Raw genomic sequence first — 17,610 nt, 5'->3', positions numbered from 1 at the left:
GTGTGTGTGTGTGTGTGTGTGTGTGTAGTTACAATATAATGAGTTACAATAATACAAGACAATGACCCAACTAGGCACCATACACTAAGCAAAGCCTCCAGTACTAGGATGGCTTACATAGTCTTGAGTCATTGGCCAGAGGGTTTCCAGAGCTGCAACCCCAGAACATTACACGCCAGTGCTACTGGTTACCACAACCTGATGGTACAATTCTATTGCTGAGGAGACCACAAACTTATGTCATTGAACATGAACCATGCCCAACAAAAAGCTTTACTCCTATGACTAACATTTACAGTGATGTTACTATACATGTTACCAGTTGAGAAAAGAAGTCATCAATCTCACACAGCTACAAACCCTGTGACCTACAAGAATGACCTGCCTGCAAGAGAAATAGTGCTGCAATAGTGGCACAAAGGTTATGGGAATAAGCAATCACTTTTTAATTGGATATAAGACCCACTCCATGAGACAGAGCCCATGCCTGACATATTAATGAGGCCAAGACCTTCAATTAGATAGATCATTGTCCCTAGGGAAAAGCCTACTACTATTACTCTGCTAAAGTAACACCGCAATAAACTAACTCCTAATGGCATATTCCTACACCTATCAGTCAGTACAATGCTCAGTCTTCAGCAGGGAGGCTTTTTCTTGTGGTAGATGGTAATTATACAGAGACCAGAGAATTAGAAACAACAACATGTTAGGCTCTAAATGGAATATCTTTATCAACCCCCTCCCATCAAGACTCAAGATCTATGCAGAAGAGGAGGCAAAAAAATTGTAAGAACCAGAGGTGGTGGATAACTCCAAGGAAATTGTGTTTTACGGATACAACAAGGCTGATGCATGTTGTGGAATAAAATATTTGCTTAACTATATAAAGATGTGCTGCTGTTTTACCTTGCCTGCCTATGGCAACTAATTGGTATAATAAAAAGCTGAATGGTCAATAGCTAGGCAGAGGAGGACTAGGTGGGCTGGCGGGCAGAAAAAAAAAGGGGGGGAGCCAGTCAGCGAGTCATAGAAGAAGCAGGAGAACAGAAAGAACAGTACGCAGATGAGATAAACAAACCTCAGGACAGCACATAGCTGAATAGAAATGGATCAGTTTAAATTAAAAAAATTTTTAAAAATTAGCTATAAACAAGCCTAAGTTAAGGCCAAGCATTTATAATTAATAATAAGTCTCCATGTCATGATTTGGTGGCTGGCAGTCCAAGAAAGTCTGCTACAGGTGCACATAAGAACTCACAGAGACTGTGACAGCATGCCCAGGATCTACACAATTTCAAGCCATACAAAATCTCAGCATGAAGAAAGGAAATGGGCACGGAGTTTCAGCTATAGCCAGATGCTGTCTGCAGTTTATATCCCTAGAAGAGGGAAAATCAGTTTTCTCTAATGGGATAGCGCTAGGCACACTCCAAGGCAGGCTTCATCCTCAGGAGTAGTTGACCAACACAAAATTGTCTCCATGTTTTTTTATAAGCTTGGTTGGTTGTTTAATTGGCTGGCTGGCTGGCTGGCTGGCTGGCTGGCTGGCTGGCTGGCTGGCCAGCTGGTTTGGTTTGGTTTGGTTTCATTTGGTTTCGTTTGGTTTGGTGGAGTTTATTTCTTTTGGTTGTGGTTATGTAGTTTGAGAGCGAAAAAACATAAAGCTGATGGTAGATGGGGGAAGATATGGGAGGAGTTAAAAGAGGAAAGAGAATATTATCAAAATACATAGTATGAGATTTTTAAAACAAAAAATTGCAAAAGCTTATGCACAGCAACAGAAATAACTGAGTGAAAAGACAGACTACAGAACGGGGTAAAATCTCTGCCAGCTATATATCTGGCAACAGTTTAATATGCAGAACATACAAAGAACTCAACTCAGAAATTAAACAGCAAAAGAACAAATAATTTAATCAGTAAGTAGGCAAGTGAGTTGAACTTACAGTTCTCATCAGAAATACACAAGACCAATAAATACATGGAAAAATATTCAACATCTTTAGCAATAAAGAAAACAGAAATCAAAATTAACTGAGATTTTATCTTACTCCAGTTAGAACGCCTATTATCATGACAAATATTACATACTGAGAAGAATGAGAAAGTGAAAGGGAGGAACCATTGAAACTGCTGGCAGGAATGTAAGTTAGTCAGGCACTGTGGAAATGTGATATACCAATATAATGGAATAATATTCTCCCACAAAAAGAATGGAGCCATTAATGCATACCCCAAATGGCTGAAATTTGAGCAAAACATGCCAAATGAAAAAAGATAGATAATAAAGCCCATATGTTGTATTTATTTCAACTATCTAGAACATAAAATCCAAAGAGACAGAAAATAAGATGAGTGTTTGTTGAAAGCAAATGAAAGATACACAAGAAATAATTGCTTAGTGAACACAGCATTTATTTCGGGGTGATTTAACTGTTGTACAATTAGCTGATATGCGCATTGTACAATAGTGTGGATATATTGAAATCACCAAACTAAGCAATGTAAGGTTTATGTGTTATGGCTATTTGTGTGTGTGTGTGTGTGTCTGTGTTGGATTCCATAAAGCTGCAGTAATGGGTGCTGTGAGCTGCCTAGTAAGGGCACTAAAGACCAAACTCAGATCCTCTCTGTAAGAGCAGCAAGGGATTTTAAATACTGAGCCATCTTTTTAGCACCTAAATTATACATTATGCATTTTAAATGGTTAAAATGATTAACTTTTTGCAGAAGAAAAGCTCAATAGATATAGATTTTTCAAAATATACAGCCAGCTAGGAATTCAACTCAACAGAGAAAAGAATATTTCTTAAAATGTATATGATGAAACACTGTAATGACTCCTTCTTGTTTCCCTTTTTCTTAACCCCTAAACCTGACATTGATTCCCTAAGAATATCAATAAAAAGTTAACTTCTGAGCGCCATCATAAACTCACATCACCAGGCATTCAAACCCTCTCAACAATTGGGAGACTGAGGCAGGAGGGTGGTGAGCATGAGTCCAACATGTAGTATGAAGCAAACCCTATTTTAAAAAGAGGCATTAATACCTATATATAAATTTAATTTTATCATTTTAATCGTATTATTTCAAGTGGGTATGTGCACATGAGAGCCCATGCCTTCAGGGGCCAGAAGCACCCTAATCCCCTGGAGTTGGAGAGACAGACACGTGCCAACCACCTGATGCGGGTGCTAGGGATCAAACTCAAGTCTTCTAGCTGAGCACTGTTAACCGCTGAGCCATCTCTCCAACCCGATAAATGCATGTTTTATAATAATCAAAATTATTTTTTGGAAAAAACTGGTTGTCTCTGTCATAATACTGGCTCCAGAATCAGACATTTGGCCTACTAAATACATGAAATCCAAGGACAACAATTCCCCATCACAGAATGATGTGGTGCGGTTATGTAACTTAAATTACCTTCCCATATATTTTATATTATTTCTGTTGTTGTTGCTCAGAACTTAGCTCAAGCTTCATGCATGTTAACAGTACAGTCTACCAAAGAGTGGTCATTTACTTCCTCCCATACTTTTTAAATCATCTCTAGGTGATATATACCTAGAACACGGAAAATGCTATACAAGTTGTACTATGGTTGTTATCTGTGCTGTTTGAGAACGACAGCAAACATCTCCACAAGCTTAGCACAGACATACTTCTTTTCCACGAGGATCTGAGAGGGTGGCTAGGGAAAGAGTGCAGTGAGGAAGTGTTTGTTATGCAAGCACAGGTACCTGCGTCCAGACCACCACACTCTATGGTGCACATATAAAAATAACCATGGAGATTATAGATCAGCCAGATCCCTGGAGTTCACTGGCAGTCAGGTTAGCTGAATCAGTGAGCTCCAATTGAGTGAGAGACCCTGTTTCAAAGAATAAAGTGGACAGAGAATAAGGAAAACACCTGATACCAAACTCTGGCCTCCACATGCATGCATATACACATGACACATGCACACGCGCGCACAGACACAGAAAATCTTATGCATAGTTAAAACTGTTGAGTATCAAAAACCAACTGTGTACATGCTTCTTCCTCTTCTCATTTAAATTAAAAATTATGTTACTAGTGTATGTGTCTGTGCATATGTATATTGTATATGTGTGATGATGTGGGGGAGGGGCGGTAGTGATGATGGTGGTCAGAGAACAACTTCCAGGAATCAGTTCTCTCCTTCCATCCAGGCCTGAGCAGCAAGCACTTCTACATTCTCAGTCAACTTGCTGGCCCCGCATGTGCTTTTAAAGAAAAGTGATTAATTTTTCTTATTAAATACCAGCATCATTCCCAAGTGGGATTAAAAAATAGTAGCTAGATAATTGCTTAATACAATATAGGTTTTAGATTCTGAAAAGTTTAATGGAGTATGTCAAGCTTAGGAATTAGCAAAGATCATTAAAATATTTAAAAATGCAGAAATGTGTAAAAGAAAACAAATTATGTATTATATTGTAAGTAATATTTAAATTCGTTTCATCAACTTACAGTTAGCTTTATTTTATAATAACTGATACCCTTAAGCTATGTGTTAAAAGCAGTAAATAAAGTTATACCACACAGTCTCTAAAAACACCAGAATAATACCCATGCATGGACAGGTATGGATACCACCCTGAGAGCTTCAAGAGCCTCTTGCCACTCAATCCTTCTCATCCAGACTTCGCGCGCACACACACACACACACACACACACAAAATAATTATCCCTAATTATCAATAGCCTTTCCTAAATTTTTACTTCAAGCTTGAAAAGAAACTGATAAGTTAAACGCCACTACATTCATTGTCAAAGCCATAAAACCAAAGAGTTATCCACTACATCTGAAGTAGGAGGCATCAGGCCAGCGCTGCAAACATTCTTTCATTTGACCAAAGAAAAAAAAATCCTAAAGAACTGTGTGACTATGGCTGTCCTTTAGTCTTGTTATATTCAAATAGATATCTGTCATTTTTATAAGGACAGGGTCTAATATTCGCGCTTCACATACAATGGCTTTTCCTTGACATCCACATAAATTGAACTAGTTAGCCTAACATTTCTCTTCCATCTGGAGAGCTGAAAAATTAGATTTCATATTCAATGTTAACTATATAAGGAGTATGCTATATACACGACATTTCCATCCTAAGATACAGCAGATACAAATAATATCAAAGATGTATTTTGTTGAAAATCTAAATTTCTGAAGTACACACATACTTGGTTTGAATATTAAACTATACTACTGGCTAAACTTTCTGGGGAAGGACGGAAGCCATGGTTTAAAGAATCCTAAATGAAAATAGAGCTCAAACTACTAGATTTTCCAGAATGTTTTTAGTGATTTAAAACTATCATTTTCAAACTTCAGATAAAGAGGTATAGTGATTTTTTAAGTGTTAAAATGCATTAAATATTAGTTCATTATTTTTCCTTTTTCTTTTTTTGTTTTGTTGTGTTGTGTTGTGTTGTATTCTTTTCCAGACAGGGCTTCTCTGTGCAGCACTGGCTATCCTGGAACTCCTCTGTAGACGAGGCTGGCCTTGAGCTCACAGAGATCCACCTGTCTGTGCTTCCTGAGTGCTAGGATTAAAGGTGTGCACCACCACCCCAGGCTAGTTCACTATTATTTCATTTTTTTTAAAAGCATTAGTTTTATGAAGGGACAAATACGGAGCCTGCATTGGTCTAAGCTATGTCCACTGCACATGTTTTGGCTGAGCAGCTTGCTGTTCTTGTGGGGCTCCCATCAATGGGAGTGCAGAGTATCTCTGACTCTTTTGCCTGCTCTTGAGAACCTATTCCTCCTAGTGGGTTGTCATGTCCAGCCGTGCTATGAGGATTTGTGCCTAGGATCCTGCCTTCTTTTGTTGCTGTTGTTGTTGTTTTTAAGGGAAACAGAAGAAGGTTGGGATGCAATACATGAGAGAAGAATTTTTAAAGAGTAATAATTTTAGGGTATTAAAATTCTTGTAGTCATTTATTACTTCCATACATCTTAAAAGTATTAGATATCTTCATTCCAAAATATTGTCAGTTAGACAATAACATAAATATGTAAAAAACACTACTTGTAAATAATGAGGGGCTGCCAACATAACTCGGTGGACAGAAGCACTTCTCACCAAGTCTGACGGCCCAAGTTCAATCTTCAGAGTCCCCATGGTGGAATGAAAGAAATAACTTCCGCAAGTTGTGTTCTAGGTCTCCATAACTGCACCACGTTAGTGTGTGCACAGACACACACACACACACACACACACACACACACAGTGTACATGAATGAATGAATGAATGAATGAATGAATGAATGAATGAATGAATAAATAAATAAATAAATAAATAAATAAATAAATAAATAAATGATAAATGTGAAAAAATCTTTCAGGTTTAGGGTGTTTTTTAACACACCAATCTCAGCTCCCCCTCCCTCCTCTCCACCCACTTCCCCCCTTCTTCCCCCCACCTACCTCCATCCACTCCTCAGAGAGGGTAAGGCCTCCTCTGAGAAGTCAACTAAGTCTGTCCCATCACCTCACTGAGGTAGGACCAAGGCCCTCCCAACCCCAAACCCCGTGCCTAGGCTGAGCAAGGTATCCCTCCACAGAGAGTGGGTTCCACAATTCAGCTCATGTACTAGGGTTCGATCAAGGTCCTACTGCAGGGGCCCCACATACTGCCATATCTTTCCCTCTAGATTAAAGTTCTTATACAATGAATGTACAGCTAACAACTTTTTACTAATGTAACATATTTATGCTGCCAATTAAGAACATATTAAGTCATGGTTTATAATATAAAAATAATCACTTGAAAATAAGAGTTATTAAATGGGTTTTTCATTTTAAGAATATGTTCATATAAGTAAGAAACTTCCATTTGAATAACTTTATTACCCAGCTAAGATACACAACTACTGACAAAATATATCCCATCCCTCTATGTATACATATATGGACAGTTGTTTGACAGCAGCCAGGATTTTGTTAGGGGAGAATGGTAGTGACCTATGGGCCACTCAGTAAGGACCACAGATAACTTCTGCACATTTAGACCAGTTTGGAGAAACCATAATTTTCATAGTTTCACCATGTACCTATAATGAGTTCTAGAAAACAACAATATAGTCCATAATCATTTCCAAAGTATGTTTTTGCTAACTTATGTTAAAAGATAGTCAAAAATAATTAAACTACTTTGCAGTTAATAGAAATAATGACCAGAATAATCATAGAACAAACTGAATGAGCTTAAAAAATCATAATACCTTATGAAGCATGTTTTCTACTGTTCTCATGTGATTAGCAACACATTCTTTATCTCTAGAAAAAAGAAAAAAAAGAGTAAGTGTGAGTATAACCCGTCTTCTTACATCTGTTTACATTTTATCCACTATTACTAGCTGTCTTTGATCTCCCTTTAAACGCATAGAACTTGATGCTGGGGAGATGGCCTGGCGAATGACGTGCTCGCTGGCAAATGTGACAAGAACCAGATCCCCCAGCATACAGTGGGAAGCCATAACAGCCAGTCTATAATCCTATGCCTCCATAAGTGCACCATGTTAGTGTGTGTGCGTATACACACACACAGTACATGAATAAATAAATAAGTGTAGAAAACTTCTTTTTGTTTTATTTTCCTGGAGCAAACTGGCTAACATAACTAGAAGAAACTGGTGAGCTCCAGGCTCAGTAAGAGACCTTGGTTCAATAAGCAAGAGTGGAGAGCAATCACAGAAGAGATTCAGTGTCGACCTATGGCTGTCACATGTACCACACACACACACACACACACACACAAACATGCACGCACACCAAACACATGTGAAAAAGGTATAATAAGTAACCACAGCCACTGGTATATTTACACTTAACTCTAATGCTCGCTTATGCTACTTGTCCTAAACTGGGGGAAGAGACCATAAGTTAAGAGAATGGGAAAGATAAGGAAACCATGATTACATTATTCATTATTCACAATTTAAAATTTTCTGAAAAAGCAAGACATTCTTTAAATCATCTTGGTAGCAAAACACTGTAAGCAATGATGCCCTGTAAAATGCTATTGCTTATCCTCACATCCCTTTCATGCTGCCGTAATTCAATTAAACCCTCTCTGACACAACAACACTGGTGCAGTAACAAGCTCATTTCTTAGCCTGTGTATTTAATTCCGCTTTTGCAATGAAATAAAAAAGAACTCTGAGTGGAAATGTTAGAGACTAGATTTAATAGTAACATGTGACTGGAAAGTGTAAATCATACAGTGACACCCGATTTTTAATGTGTCCTTTAGTTGTATAAGATCGATGCCCATAGAAACAAGCCACAGTCATCTGAGTCCTGAGTTAAGTGCAGCACTGTAAAAACACAGCAGAAATCCAGAGGTTTTACAGCGTTTTCACACATCTAAGACCCTCAGTCCGCTGTGAGGCTCAGGGTTAACTACTTCATCTTTCTTCACTTAATGCAAGGAGATAGAGAAAATGGCAACCAATCAGAGTTAGTCAGACTTATACTTTTAGAAATAAAAATTATATACATTTAATATGGAGATACAATGTCATATAGCTGTATAAATTTCAAAAAAACTATTGTGGTTATTCAAGCAAGGCAATATTTGTACTCTGGAATTTGTCCCCTCATCCTACAGAAGTGATGCCATCAACCTAGAAGCAATAGTTACTGCTGTTCCAAGACCAGAGATGCCTGCTCCATGATTCACAAGCTCTATCCTGCAATTTATAGAGTTATTCACAACTCACAGTTTGCATCTAACAGAAGTCTGTCTCAAAAGATTCTAACTAATATTTTTATATTTTCATGAATTAAAATTTTCAAACACACTGAATCAATAAATAAGAATCATGTGTTTCTTTAACTCTTTTCATTATGCTGTTTGAACATTAGCCTGTCTTAAGGTAGTCCATAAACCTTGTTATAGGGAACAAACAAAAAGCTCAAGAGAACTATTGAACTTCGAAATGTATGCATGTCCACTTGTTAAACGGTGAAAGGGAAAACCTTCTCTACATTTACGTAGCTGTTTGCATTGAAATGGTTTTTCTATTAAATATACTGTAGCATATACCTATGTAAGCTTAAGTGGATTCCCATATCAACCTGTTTTAGCTGCATTTTAAGGCTGTGATACACATGTTGATTGTATATCAATATATCTCTTTATGGAAATATTACCTGTAATATCAGTAGACTCTACAAAGAAAAATCAGGGGTGGAGCCAGTGGAACAGAAGATAAAGAAGAAATAATAGAACAACATAATTATCTGAAACTTTTAACTAAACAATTTTATGTTCTGCATTAATGAAAACGTGATTTGATTTCAAACATGTAATGCCACACTGAGCACCAGATATGCATAATCTGAGGCTATGTAGAAGCTCATGCTTTCTGAGGCTTCTCTATAAAATATACACTTAGTGTGTTCAGAGTTTTCTTTTTGAGGGCATATCAGAGAATTTCAAAGACAGAAAGCTGCACTTTTGTTTTCTAGCACTGTATTATCCAGGGCTAAAACCCAGAGCATGAAAGTAAGAATTGATCTTTTGTCTGTTTTAAGTGATCTCCCCGCGGTCCAGATGCTCACTTGGCTGCCATGCGGAGGGCACTCTCTGCATCTTGGATGCTCTCCTCCAGTCGACGCTTGTCCTGCTCCAGCTGGGTAAGATGTCTATTGAGCTGGCGCAGAGATTGATCTTTCCTTCTCAGCTCCATCTTTGCCTCGGAGAGACTCTGCAAGCAGACAGGAGACAGAGTTACTTGTCAGTCCTGATAATTAGCTCCAATTTATGCCATAGGCTATTAGACAGAGAAGAACACAGCCTGACGGAGAAGGAGAGCTGGGTCATTACACATCAAGGTTTAACAAATTTTCTGCAGAATTTTTACATACTTGCTAATTAGAAATGAGAACTGTACTGTTTTAAGAAATATTTGGCTATAAAATGCAACTCTACATTAGTGTGCAAAGTAAAACAAACGAAATGTACTATTACCAAAAATTTCTTATTACAGAAATCTTAAGCCATAAGTGCTTGCTTTTAATGATTAAAAATAAAGAATTGATGGGACAAAGCACATGAAGGTTAGATTCTATTTAACTCTAGACATAACTAAGATCAGATGCCTCCACCCCGCTAGAGTGTATGGTTGAAGGAACAGAATGCCAGAGGAGATGGTGGACTCACATTTTTTTAACTCTCTCTGTGACAGATTGTTCTACACATTTCAGTAGAGAAATGGGATTCGGAAATAACGTTGACTTGTTTCCTAACAAATACCTTCCACGTCAAGGATAACTACATAGGAATGATCAGCATGTTCTAACCAGCAAGACACCTAACACTGGCATTCATAATGATTAGGGTTTATAAATGTTTCCTTACACAGAAATATAAACTGTGCGTTCACAGTTCTTTAAATACCAACTTAGCATAGGAATTCCAGCATGCAGTTATACAGATACAGCTCTTTTAAAGAGTTAAAGGAGAAAGTATTAGAATCATAAACAATTTTAAGAAGTATTTTCTATTTTTAAATTTTAGGTTGTAAAATAGTATACGAGTCAAATGATCCCTTGAACACCAAAAATCTTCTCACCCCTTGCCTTCTAAAATTTCTAAAATAAGCTTATTGAACAGTTTTTACGATTAAATTTGTGGAATAGTCAGCCAAGCAACTGACTGTACACACTTCTACTTTATTCCTTTTGCTAGTTCAGCCACACACGAATATCCACAGCTGTGTTTCACAACCCCCATGAAGAAGCAACACTCACTTTCATGTTTGAAACTCTCTCCTTAATGTAGTTACAAGAATAGCAATAACCCAAGCCACTTATGTGAGCTAAAGCAACTCATCCCAAATGATAGAAAATGTAAAGCAATCCGTCAAATAAGGGTTTAAAATGCTGCAGGCTTTTAAATTCAGTACTTAACTTTCAGTCAAGTAACTACTACACATACAAGCATCCAAATATAAGTAAAAATACAACCATGGTTATACATTAGATACTTAAATTTATTTTCAGACTTTAATATTAATAGAACTTTAAGAACACTCCAGAGGTGATCAATTGGTACTGCATGATATTTATAGACAATTCAGTGGGCTATTGTGCAATGAGGTGATCATAAGTAACAGCAATACAGCGTATATTTTTAAAAGCTAAAAGATGGGTTGAATATTTCCCCCACAAAGAAATGATAAGTACTTGAAAGACTGATGTGTTTGATCTGACTTAAGCATTATATAACATATACATGTATTAAAACATCATATGTTACTACAGAAGCTGTGTCTTTATTTTCGATGTTAAAAATTAAATTACCTTAAATATTTTAAAAGAATTATTCACTGAGGAAATATTCAAACAATGTTTAAAGACAACAAAGAACATATTTTTTAAACCATTCCAATTGTAGTAATTTTGTTAAGATACTTAAAGGTACTGAACTATCAAAAAAATCTTTTTTAAAAAAAACTATTTAAACTTAGCATTTCTGATAACATTTCCCAAATTACTTTTCTACCAGCAGTTGGCATAAAGCTTTAACTTTTCTTTCAAATGGTGTGTGCTAATGCATTAAAACTGCCTTGCTCAGTCTTAAGACTGCAGTGCCTACTTGTGAAGGGGCTACCCAGCTTTACCGTACTATTTCCAGCCTTGCTTGCCAGATCTGAGCTCATCCGTTTGCTTCATTTTCATACCACAACCATCCATTCAGGAATCTATGTTATACGTTCACAGAAGACAGAAGACAGCCTCAGAGCTTTCACACAGCCAGACCGAATCATGGCTGTTATCTCAAGTTCAACTCAGAAGAGCTATGACAGGCCACCAGACCCCTCTAAAAGCTTACACCATCACAGGGGTGTGGAAAGGAAACACAAAGTTACGTAGATCCTTGAATGTGAAAATAAAACCATAAAACAGTTTTTTAAAAAAAACATAGAACACTCTTGTTTTACTTTTAGACATAGGATTCTTGTTTTAAAGAGTTGGGGGCCTAGCCAAAGAATCTATAAATATCAACGGGCCCTAAAGTTCATTAAAATGTGTATAAAACACAAAATTATAAAAAGTGTGTCAAAAATATGTCTTCTTAATATTAACCTTTCTGATAAAAAATTGGAATACTTTTTAAAAAATTCTGAAATTCAGTTAAAACTAATTATATCTCTATATATATTCCATATACTTACATATAAAGTCATAAGTAAAATACAAACCCTACTTATAAATTTTTAGTTGTGCTTTTCTCTTGTTCAGATTCACCTAATTAAAACCAACAATAAATTTTATGGACTCTAATATTTGCAGCTGAGTGACTGAACCAAGAGGGTGTGCCTCTGGGCAGCAAGGCAACAATGATAAGCAGCAGGTTAGCCACTAATTTCTCAACCAGGGTAGATTGTGAAAGTGTGATGTTCTGATATCCAAGAAACTGTTCAGGAGAGAATAGGATAAATCAAGTTTAATAACTCTGCTCCTAATTGTTCCCCCAATGCTCAACTCTAATTACTTGGAGAACTCTCCCGACTGTCACCTGATATTAAGTTGTTGGAGGCTGAGCCTGGAACAGCGAGATAATCAATAAACATTTAGTGGAGAGAAGAATGAAGATCCTGTTAAGCAGTGGGAACCTGCAGCACCCAAAGCCCTTCTGCTCATGAGAAAACCTGTGGGACAGCCATAGTGATTGCAAAGCAATAATCCAAAGCACTGTTTTCAGACCTTGAGGCCTTTAGGCAACAGTACATTTGAGGAAAAAAGGTTAACACGGTCACCCTAATTACAGCCCACTTTCACATACTTCATATATAAGCGAAGACAAGCCAATTAGGTAGAAAGGAAGATAAGGGAAGTTTTATTTGTATACTAATTAAACCCCTGATGAAATTAAAGGAAAAACATACAGCTCTGTAATTGTGTCTGAGAAAGGTCACTCCAGGTTCAGTTATCAGAGCAGCACAGCCTTGAGATACTTCACTTAATCCACAATACAGCCCTCATTTTGTACTCAGGTCTTAATATTTACAAAAAAAGAAAAGGAAATAAAACTCAAAGCCCAATACTGAACTTATCTTTCAATGGTGTTGTGAACAATTTGAGCTGTTAGAAAGTTAATGCTACATATTGTAATAAGAGTCTTTTAAAAGGTAAAAGTATTCTGCTGACCCAAGAACTCAGGTGTCAAAGATTCTACTTTCGTTTTAAATCCAAAAATGCTTGAAAGAAAATTTTTAAAAAGTATATCCCATCTACCACATATCTTTATGGTGTTTCTTTTCAGTTTCTACTCACCTTCATGTCTACCTCTCATGATCCAGGAGGGAAAAGCAAATGCTTACAGTGAACTAGCATTACAAGTGTAGCTACACCTGACTACTTCCCTTAACTGGTCACAAAAAGTTATTTACTAGTAATAAGAGCTAGCAAAGCACAGAATGCACACAAAGAAAAGAGATAATACAGAAAAGCTTAGGGATATGGCTGGGATATTAAACACTCCATATATTTTTAAATATTTTTACTTATGGCTTCTGAGGTTTCTGTAATAACATGTTACTACTGAATAAGAATACAAATTATTTTAAGCCATTTATAATTTTGTATTTCTAAATCTTTAAATGTTTATTTAAATTAATGATTAATGCTAATAATTTCTTTAATTATTACTATAAATTGAAATTATATTGCTTTGCCCTAATAACTCATTTTGTGTAGTGAAAACAAATATAATGAGATATAACTCAAGTGTAACTCAATTAATTATTTGTACAATTTATGGGGGTTGATATGTTCACAGAGTTTTGCAGCCATCACCAATGTAAGTCTTTTTTATATTCCTTCTTTTTTATTTTTTTATTCCTTCTTTTTTGAAATGGTTCTTTAAGTATAATATGCATAATTATTTCAACAAACTCTAATTTAAAGCTACATAAACTATATAAGTGGTGTAATTTTAGTAAATGATTTTAAAACTTAAAAATTCATCTAGACAGTCGTGGCACACACCTTTAATGCCAGCTCTCAGGAGGCAGAGGCAGGAAGATCTTTAAGTTCAAGGCCAGCCTGATCTACAGAGTGAGTTCCGGGTTAGCCCGGATCACACAAAGAAACCCTGTCTTGAAAGAAAACAACAATAAAAAATACCATAAAATGGATTTTGTAAATCAGGGCATTTAATTAATAGTTGTACTTTAAAAAAAATTACAGCTATCTGTATGATGTATACATCTATCTAATTAATATTTCTGTACACCAAGGGATTCATCTAGTGTTGTCTCATGAGGGTACAGTCTTGTGCTTTAGGCCATTAGGCCACTAGGAAAACTAAGCTCCAGGAGCTACAGCTTTTATAGATTTTCTTTCGTCTAATGGGGACTACCTTTGGATCCACATTCCTCCAGACTAAAAGCTAATGGCTATTCAATATGGCATAAAAAATCAGTCATTCAAAGTGAAAGCAAGAAAAGAACCTTTAAGACTATGTTTCTGAGGTCAGGGGGAAATGTAACAACTTTTAGAACTAAGTTTGCAGTGCTGAGACTCTACTGAGTAGCCCCTCATGTGCAGGGTTATGGGTATGAACCCCAGCACTGCAAGCAGTAAGGATAAGGGTGATTACAGTAATACATTTACTGTTACCTAACTATGACTTCTGAACAGACACTCCTGGCTAACAGTAAACAAGCAAACATTTTAAAATTAGAAAAGAAAATAATGTCATCTTCAGCCAGCTAGAATGTTACAACTAAAAAAATCATATTAATAAAGAATTAATTTAAGTCTATACTGGTAAATTAAACTGCAAGCTCACAGAAGGTTTAATGTTTAAATGATAAAATCATCAAGTTCACTGCAGGGCAAACAGGGGTAAAGCTAAAACTCACTGGAGTCTACGATTAAGTCAACAGTCTCTGAGCTGAGTGATTACATAATTACATCATTTATAACAAATACACCATTGTGTATATAAAGAGGTATCACTATGTGGTATAATTATTTTACATGTTTTTCTTTCTTTGTATCTTTATTTCATAGAAGTAACAGTTATATTAAGCAATTTTAAGATAGCTTTCCTAAGGGGATTATCTTTTATCATTTTCTACTACTAACTTCACATGGATGGTAGATGGCATACTTAGGAAACGAAGCTGAACAACTTCTCCATGTTCAGTGTGGAGTAGATGGCAGTGCCTGTCAGACTCCTGCGTTGAGTAAGACAACATATGTGTAAGTATCCTATAACCAGAGAGGACTAAATACATCTTAAAAATGTTTAATATGCTAAGTATGTTTCTAGATCTTATGTCATTACACTACTCTTTAAATAAATATAAGCAGACCTCAGCAATTGGCCAGCAGGTGAGAGACCTGCAGGCAGGCCATACCACCACCAGTGCCACCCACTGGACTCTCTTTCCCCAAGACCAACTGTGCTGCCCAAACCTACCTACCCCAGCATCCTCCCTGAGGACAGCCCTCTCTCATAAAATTGGCAGACCCTATAGGCACAAGCACCATCTGCATCAATCAGAAGAATAGCAGCCCCTATAGGCAGAAGCACAACCTACACCAGTTGGAAAAACAGCCGAGTAAACACTAGTGTAAGAATACATTTAACAACATAAAAGGCAATATGGCACCACAAGAACACAGTGGTCCTATAATAAGACCTGACATCCCAATGCATGATGAAGCGGAAGAAAATAACCTGAAAAATAACTTTATGAAGATGATAGATGCCCTTAAAGAGGAAATAAAGAATTCCTTTATAGAAATCGAGGAAAGACAGACAAAAAATCTGAAGAAATCAATAAAACCCTTTAAGAAAGCCATGGGGAAAAAAACCAAACAGGTGAAGGAAACAGTTCAAGACTTGAAAATTGATATAGAGGTAATAAAACATAAACTGAGGGAATTCTAGAAATGGAAAATCTCAGTAAATGAACAGGAATTACAAATACAAGAATCTCCAGCAGAATACAAGAAACAGAAGAGAATTCCAAAGCTACAGAGAAACCCTGTCTGGAAAAAAAACAAAAATAAAAATAAAAATAAACAGAAGATTCTCACGCATTGATGATATGATAGAGGAAATATTCATCATTCAAAAAAATGTTAAATCCAAAAAATTCTTAACAGAAAACATGCGGGAAATCTGGGACACCATGTAAAGACCAAAACTAAGAATTATAGGGATGGAAGGAGAAGAATTTCAGCTCCAAGTCACAGAAAATACATTCAACAAAATTATAGGAAAAAAATTTTCCTAACCTAAAGAAGGACATGCCTATGGAGGTACAAGAAGCTTACAGACCACCAAATAGATTTGATCAGAATAAAAGTCCTCTTGCTACATAATAATCAAAACACTAACCATACAAAATAAAGAAAGAATATTAAGAGCTGCAAGGGAAAAGGCCAAGTAACACATAAAGACAGACCTATAAGAATCACACCCACCTTCTCAATGGAAACTCTGAAAGCCAGAAGGCCCTAAATGTATGTTTTGGAGACACTAGGAGACCATGAATTTCAGCCCAGACTTGCTGTGGGATAATGCTCTTCTACACTACAAAGATTTGTCACCCATATTACTTTAATAAAACATTGATTGGCCAGTAGCCAGGCAGGAAGTATAGGCGGGGTAACTAGACTAAGAGAATTCTGGGAAGAAGAAAGGCAGAGAAACTGCCACCCAGCCAGATGCAGAGGAAGCAAGATGAGAATGCCTCACTGAAAAAAGATACCAAGCCACATGGCTAAACATAGACAAGAACTACAAGTTAATTTAAGTTGTAAGAGCTAGTTAATAATAATACTGAGCAAATAGGCTAAACAGTTATACTTAATATAGGCCTCTGTGTGTTTCTTTGGGATTGACTATCTGTGGGACCAGATGAGACAGAAACTTATGTCTACACAGACTACTATACCCAGCAAAGCTTTCAATCACCATAGATGGAGCAAACAATATATTTAATGACATAACTAGATTTAAGCAATATCTACCACAAATCCAGTCCTAAAGAAAGTACTAGAAGGAAAACTCTAACCCAAGAAAGTTAGCTGCACCCATGAAAACATGGGCAATATAAATTTCATACCAGCAAAACCCAAAGAAGAAAAACACACAGAGAGATACACATACCACCAACAACAAAAAAAAAAAAAAACAGGAATTAACAATCACTGGTCATTTATATCCCTTAATATCAATGGACTCAATTCACCTATAAGAAGACACAGTCTAGCTCTTTCCTTTCTGCCACCGCCATGCCATCCAGGCTGAGGAAGACCCGGAAACTCCGGGGCCACGTGAGCCACGGCCATGGCCGAATCGGTAAACACCGCAAGCATCCGGGAGGACGTGGGAATGCTGGAGGCATGCATCATCACAGGATCAACTTCGACAAATATCATCCAGGTTGCTTCGGGAATGTTGGGATGAGGCATTACCACTTAAAGAGGAACCAGAGCTTCTGCCCGACTGTCAACCTGGATAAACTGTGGATGCTGGTCAGTGAGCAGACCCGGGTCAACGCTGCCAAGAACAAGACTGGAGTTGCTCCCATCA

At 36.8% G+C, this 17,610-nt stretch overlaps 1 protein-coding gene across 1 annotated transcript in view; it reads right to left on the bottom strand.

The window, feature by feature from the left end:
• Ccdc171 (coiled-coil domain containing 171) overlaps nucleotides 1-17,610 on the bottom strand; it is a 351,463-nt gene that overhangs the window by 114,033 nt on the left and 219,820 nt on the right. Inside the window, exons 22-23 of the mRNA XM_005352686.2 lie at nucleotides 9,609-9,754; nucleotides 7,265-7,319 (exon numbers count right to left, since the gene is read on the bottom strand). Of these exons, the coding sequence (XP_005352743.1) occupies nucleotides 7,265-7,319; nucleotides 9,609-9,754 (201 nt within the window). The remainder of the gene's footprint in view (nucleotides 1-7,264; nucleotides 7,320-9,608; nucleotides 9,755-17,610) is intronic.

The sequence above is a fragment of the Microtus ochrogaster genome, chromosome 10 (genome assembly GCF_000317375.1).
Source record: "Microtus ochrogaster isolate Prairie Vole_2 chromosome 10, MicOch1.0, whole genome shotgun sequence".
In the NCBI taxonomy this organism is placed as follows: domain Eukaryota; kingdom Metazoa; phylum Chordata; class Mammalia; order Rodentia; family Cricetidae; genus Microtus; species Microtus ochrogaster.
This window is presented reverse-complemented; position numbering and strand designations above follow the sequence as displayed.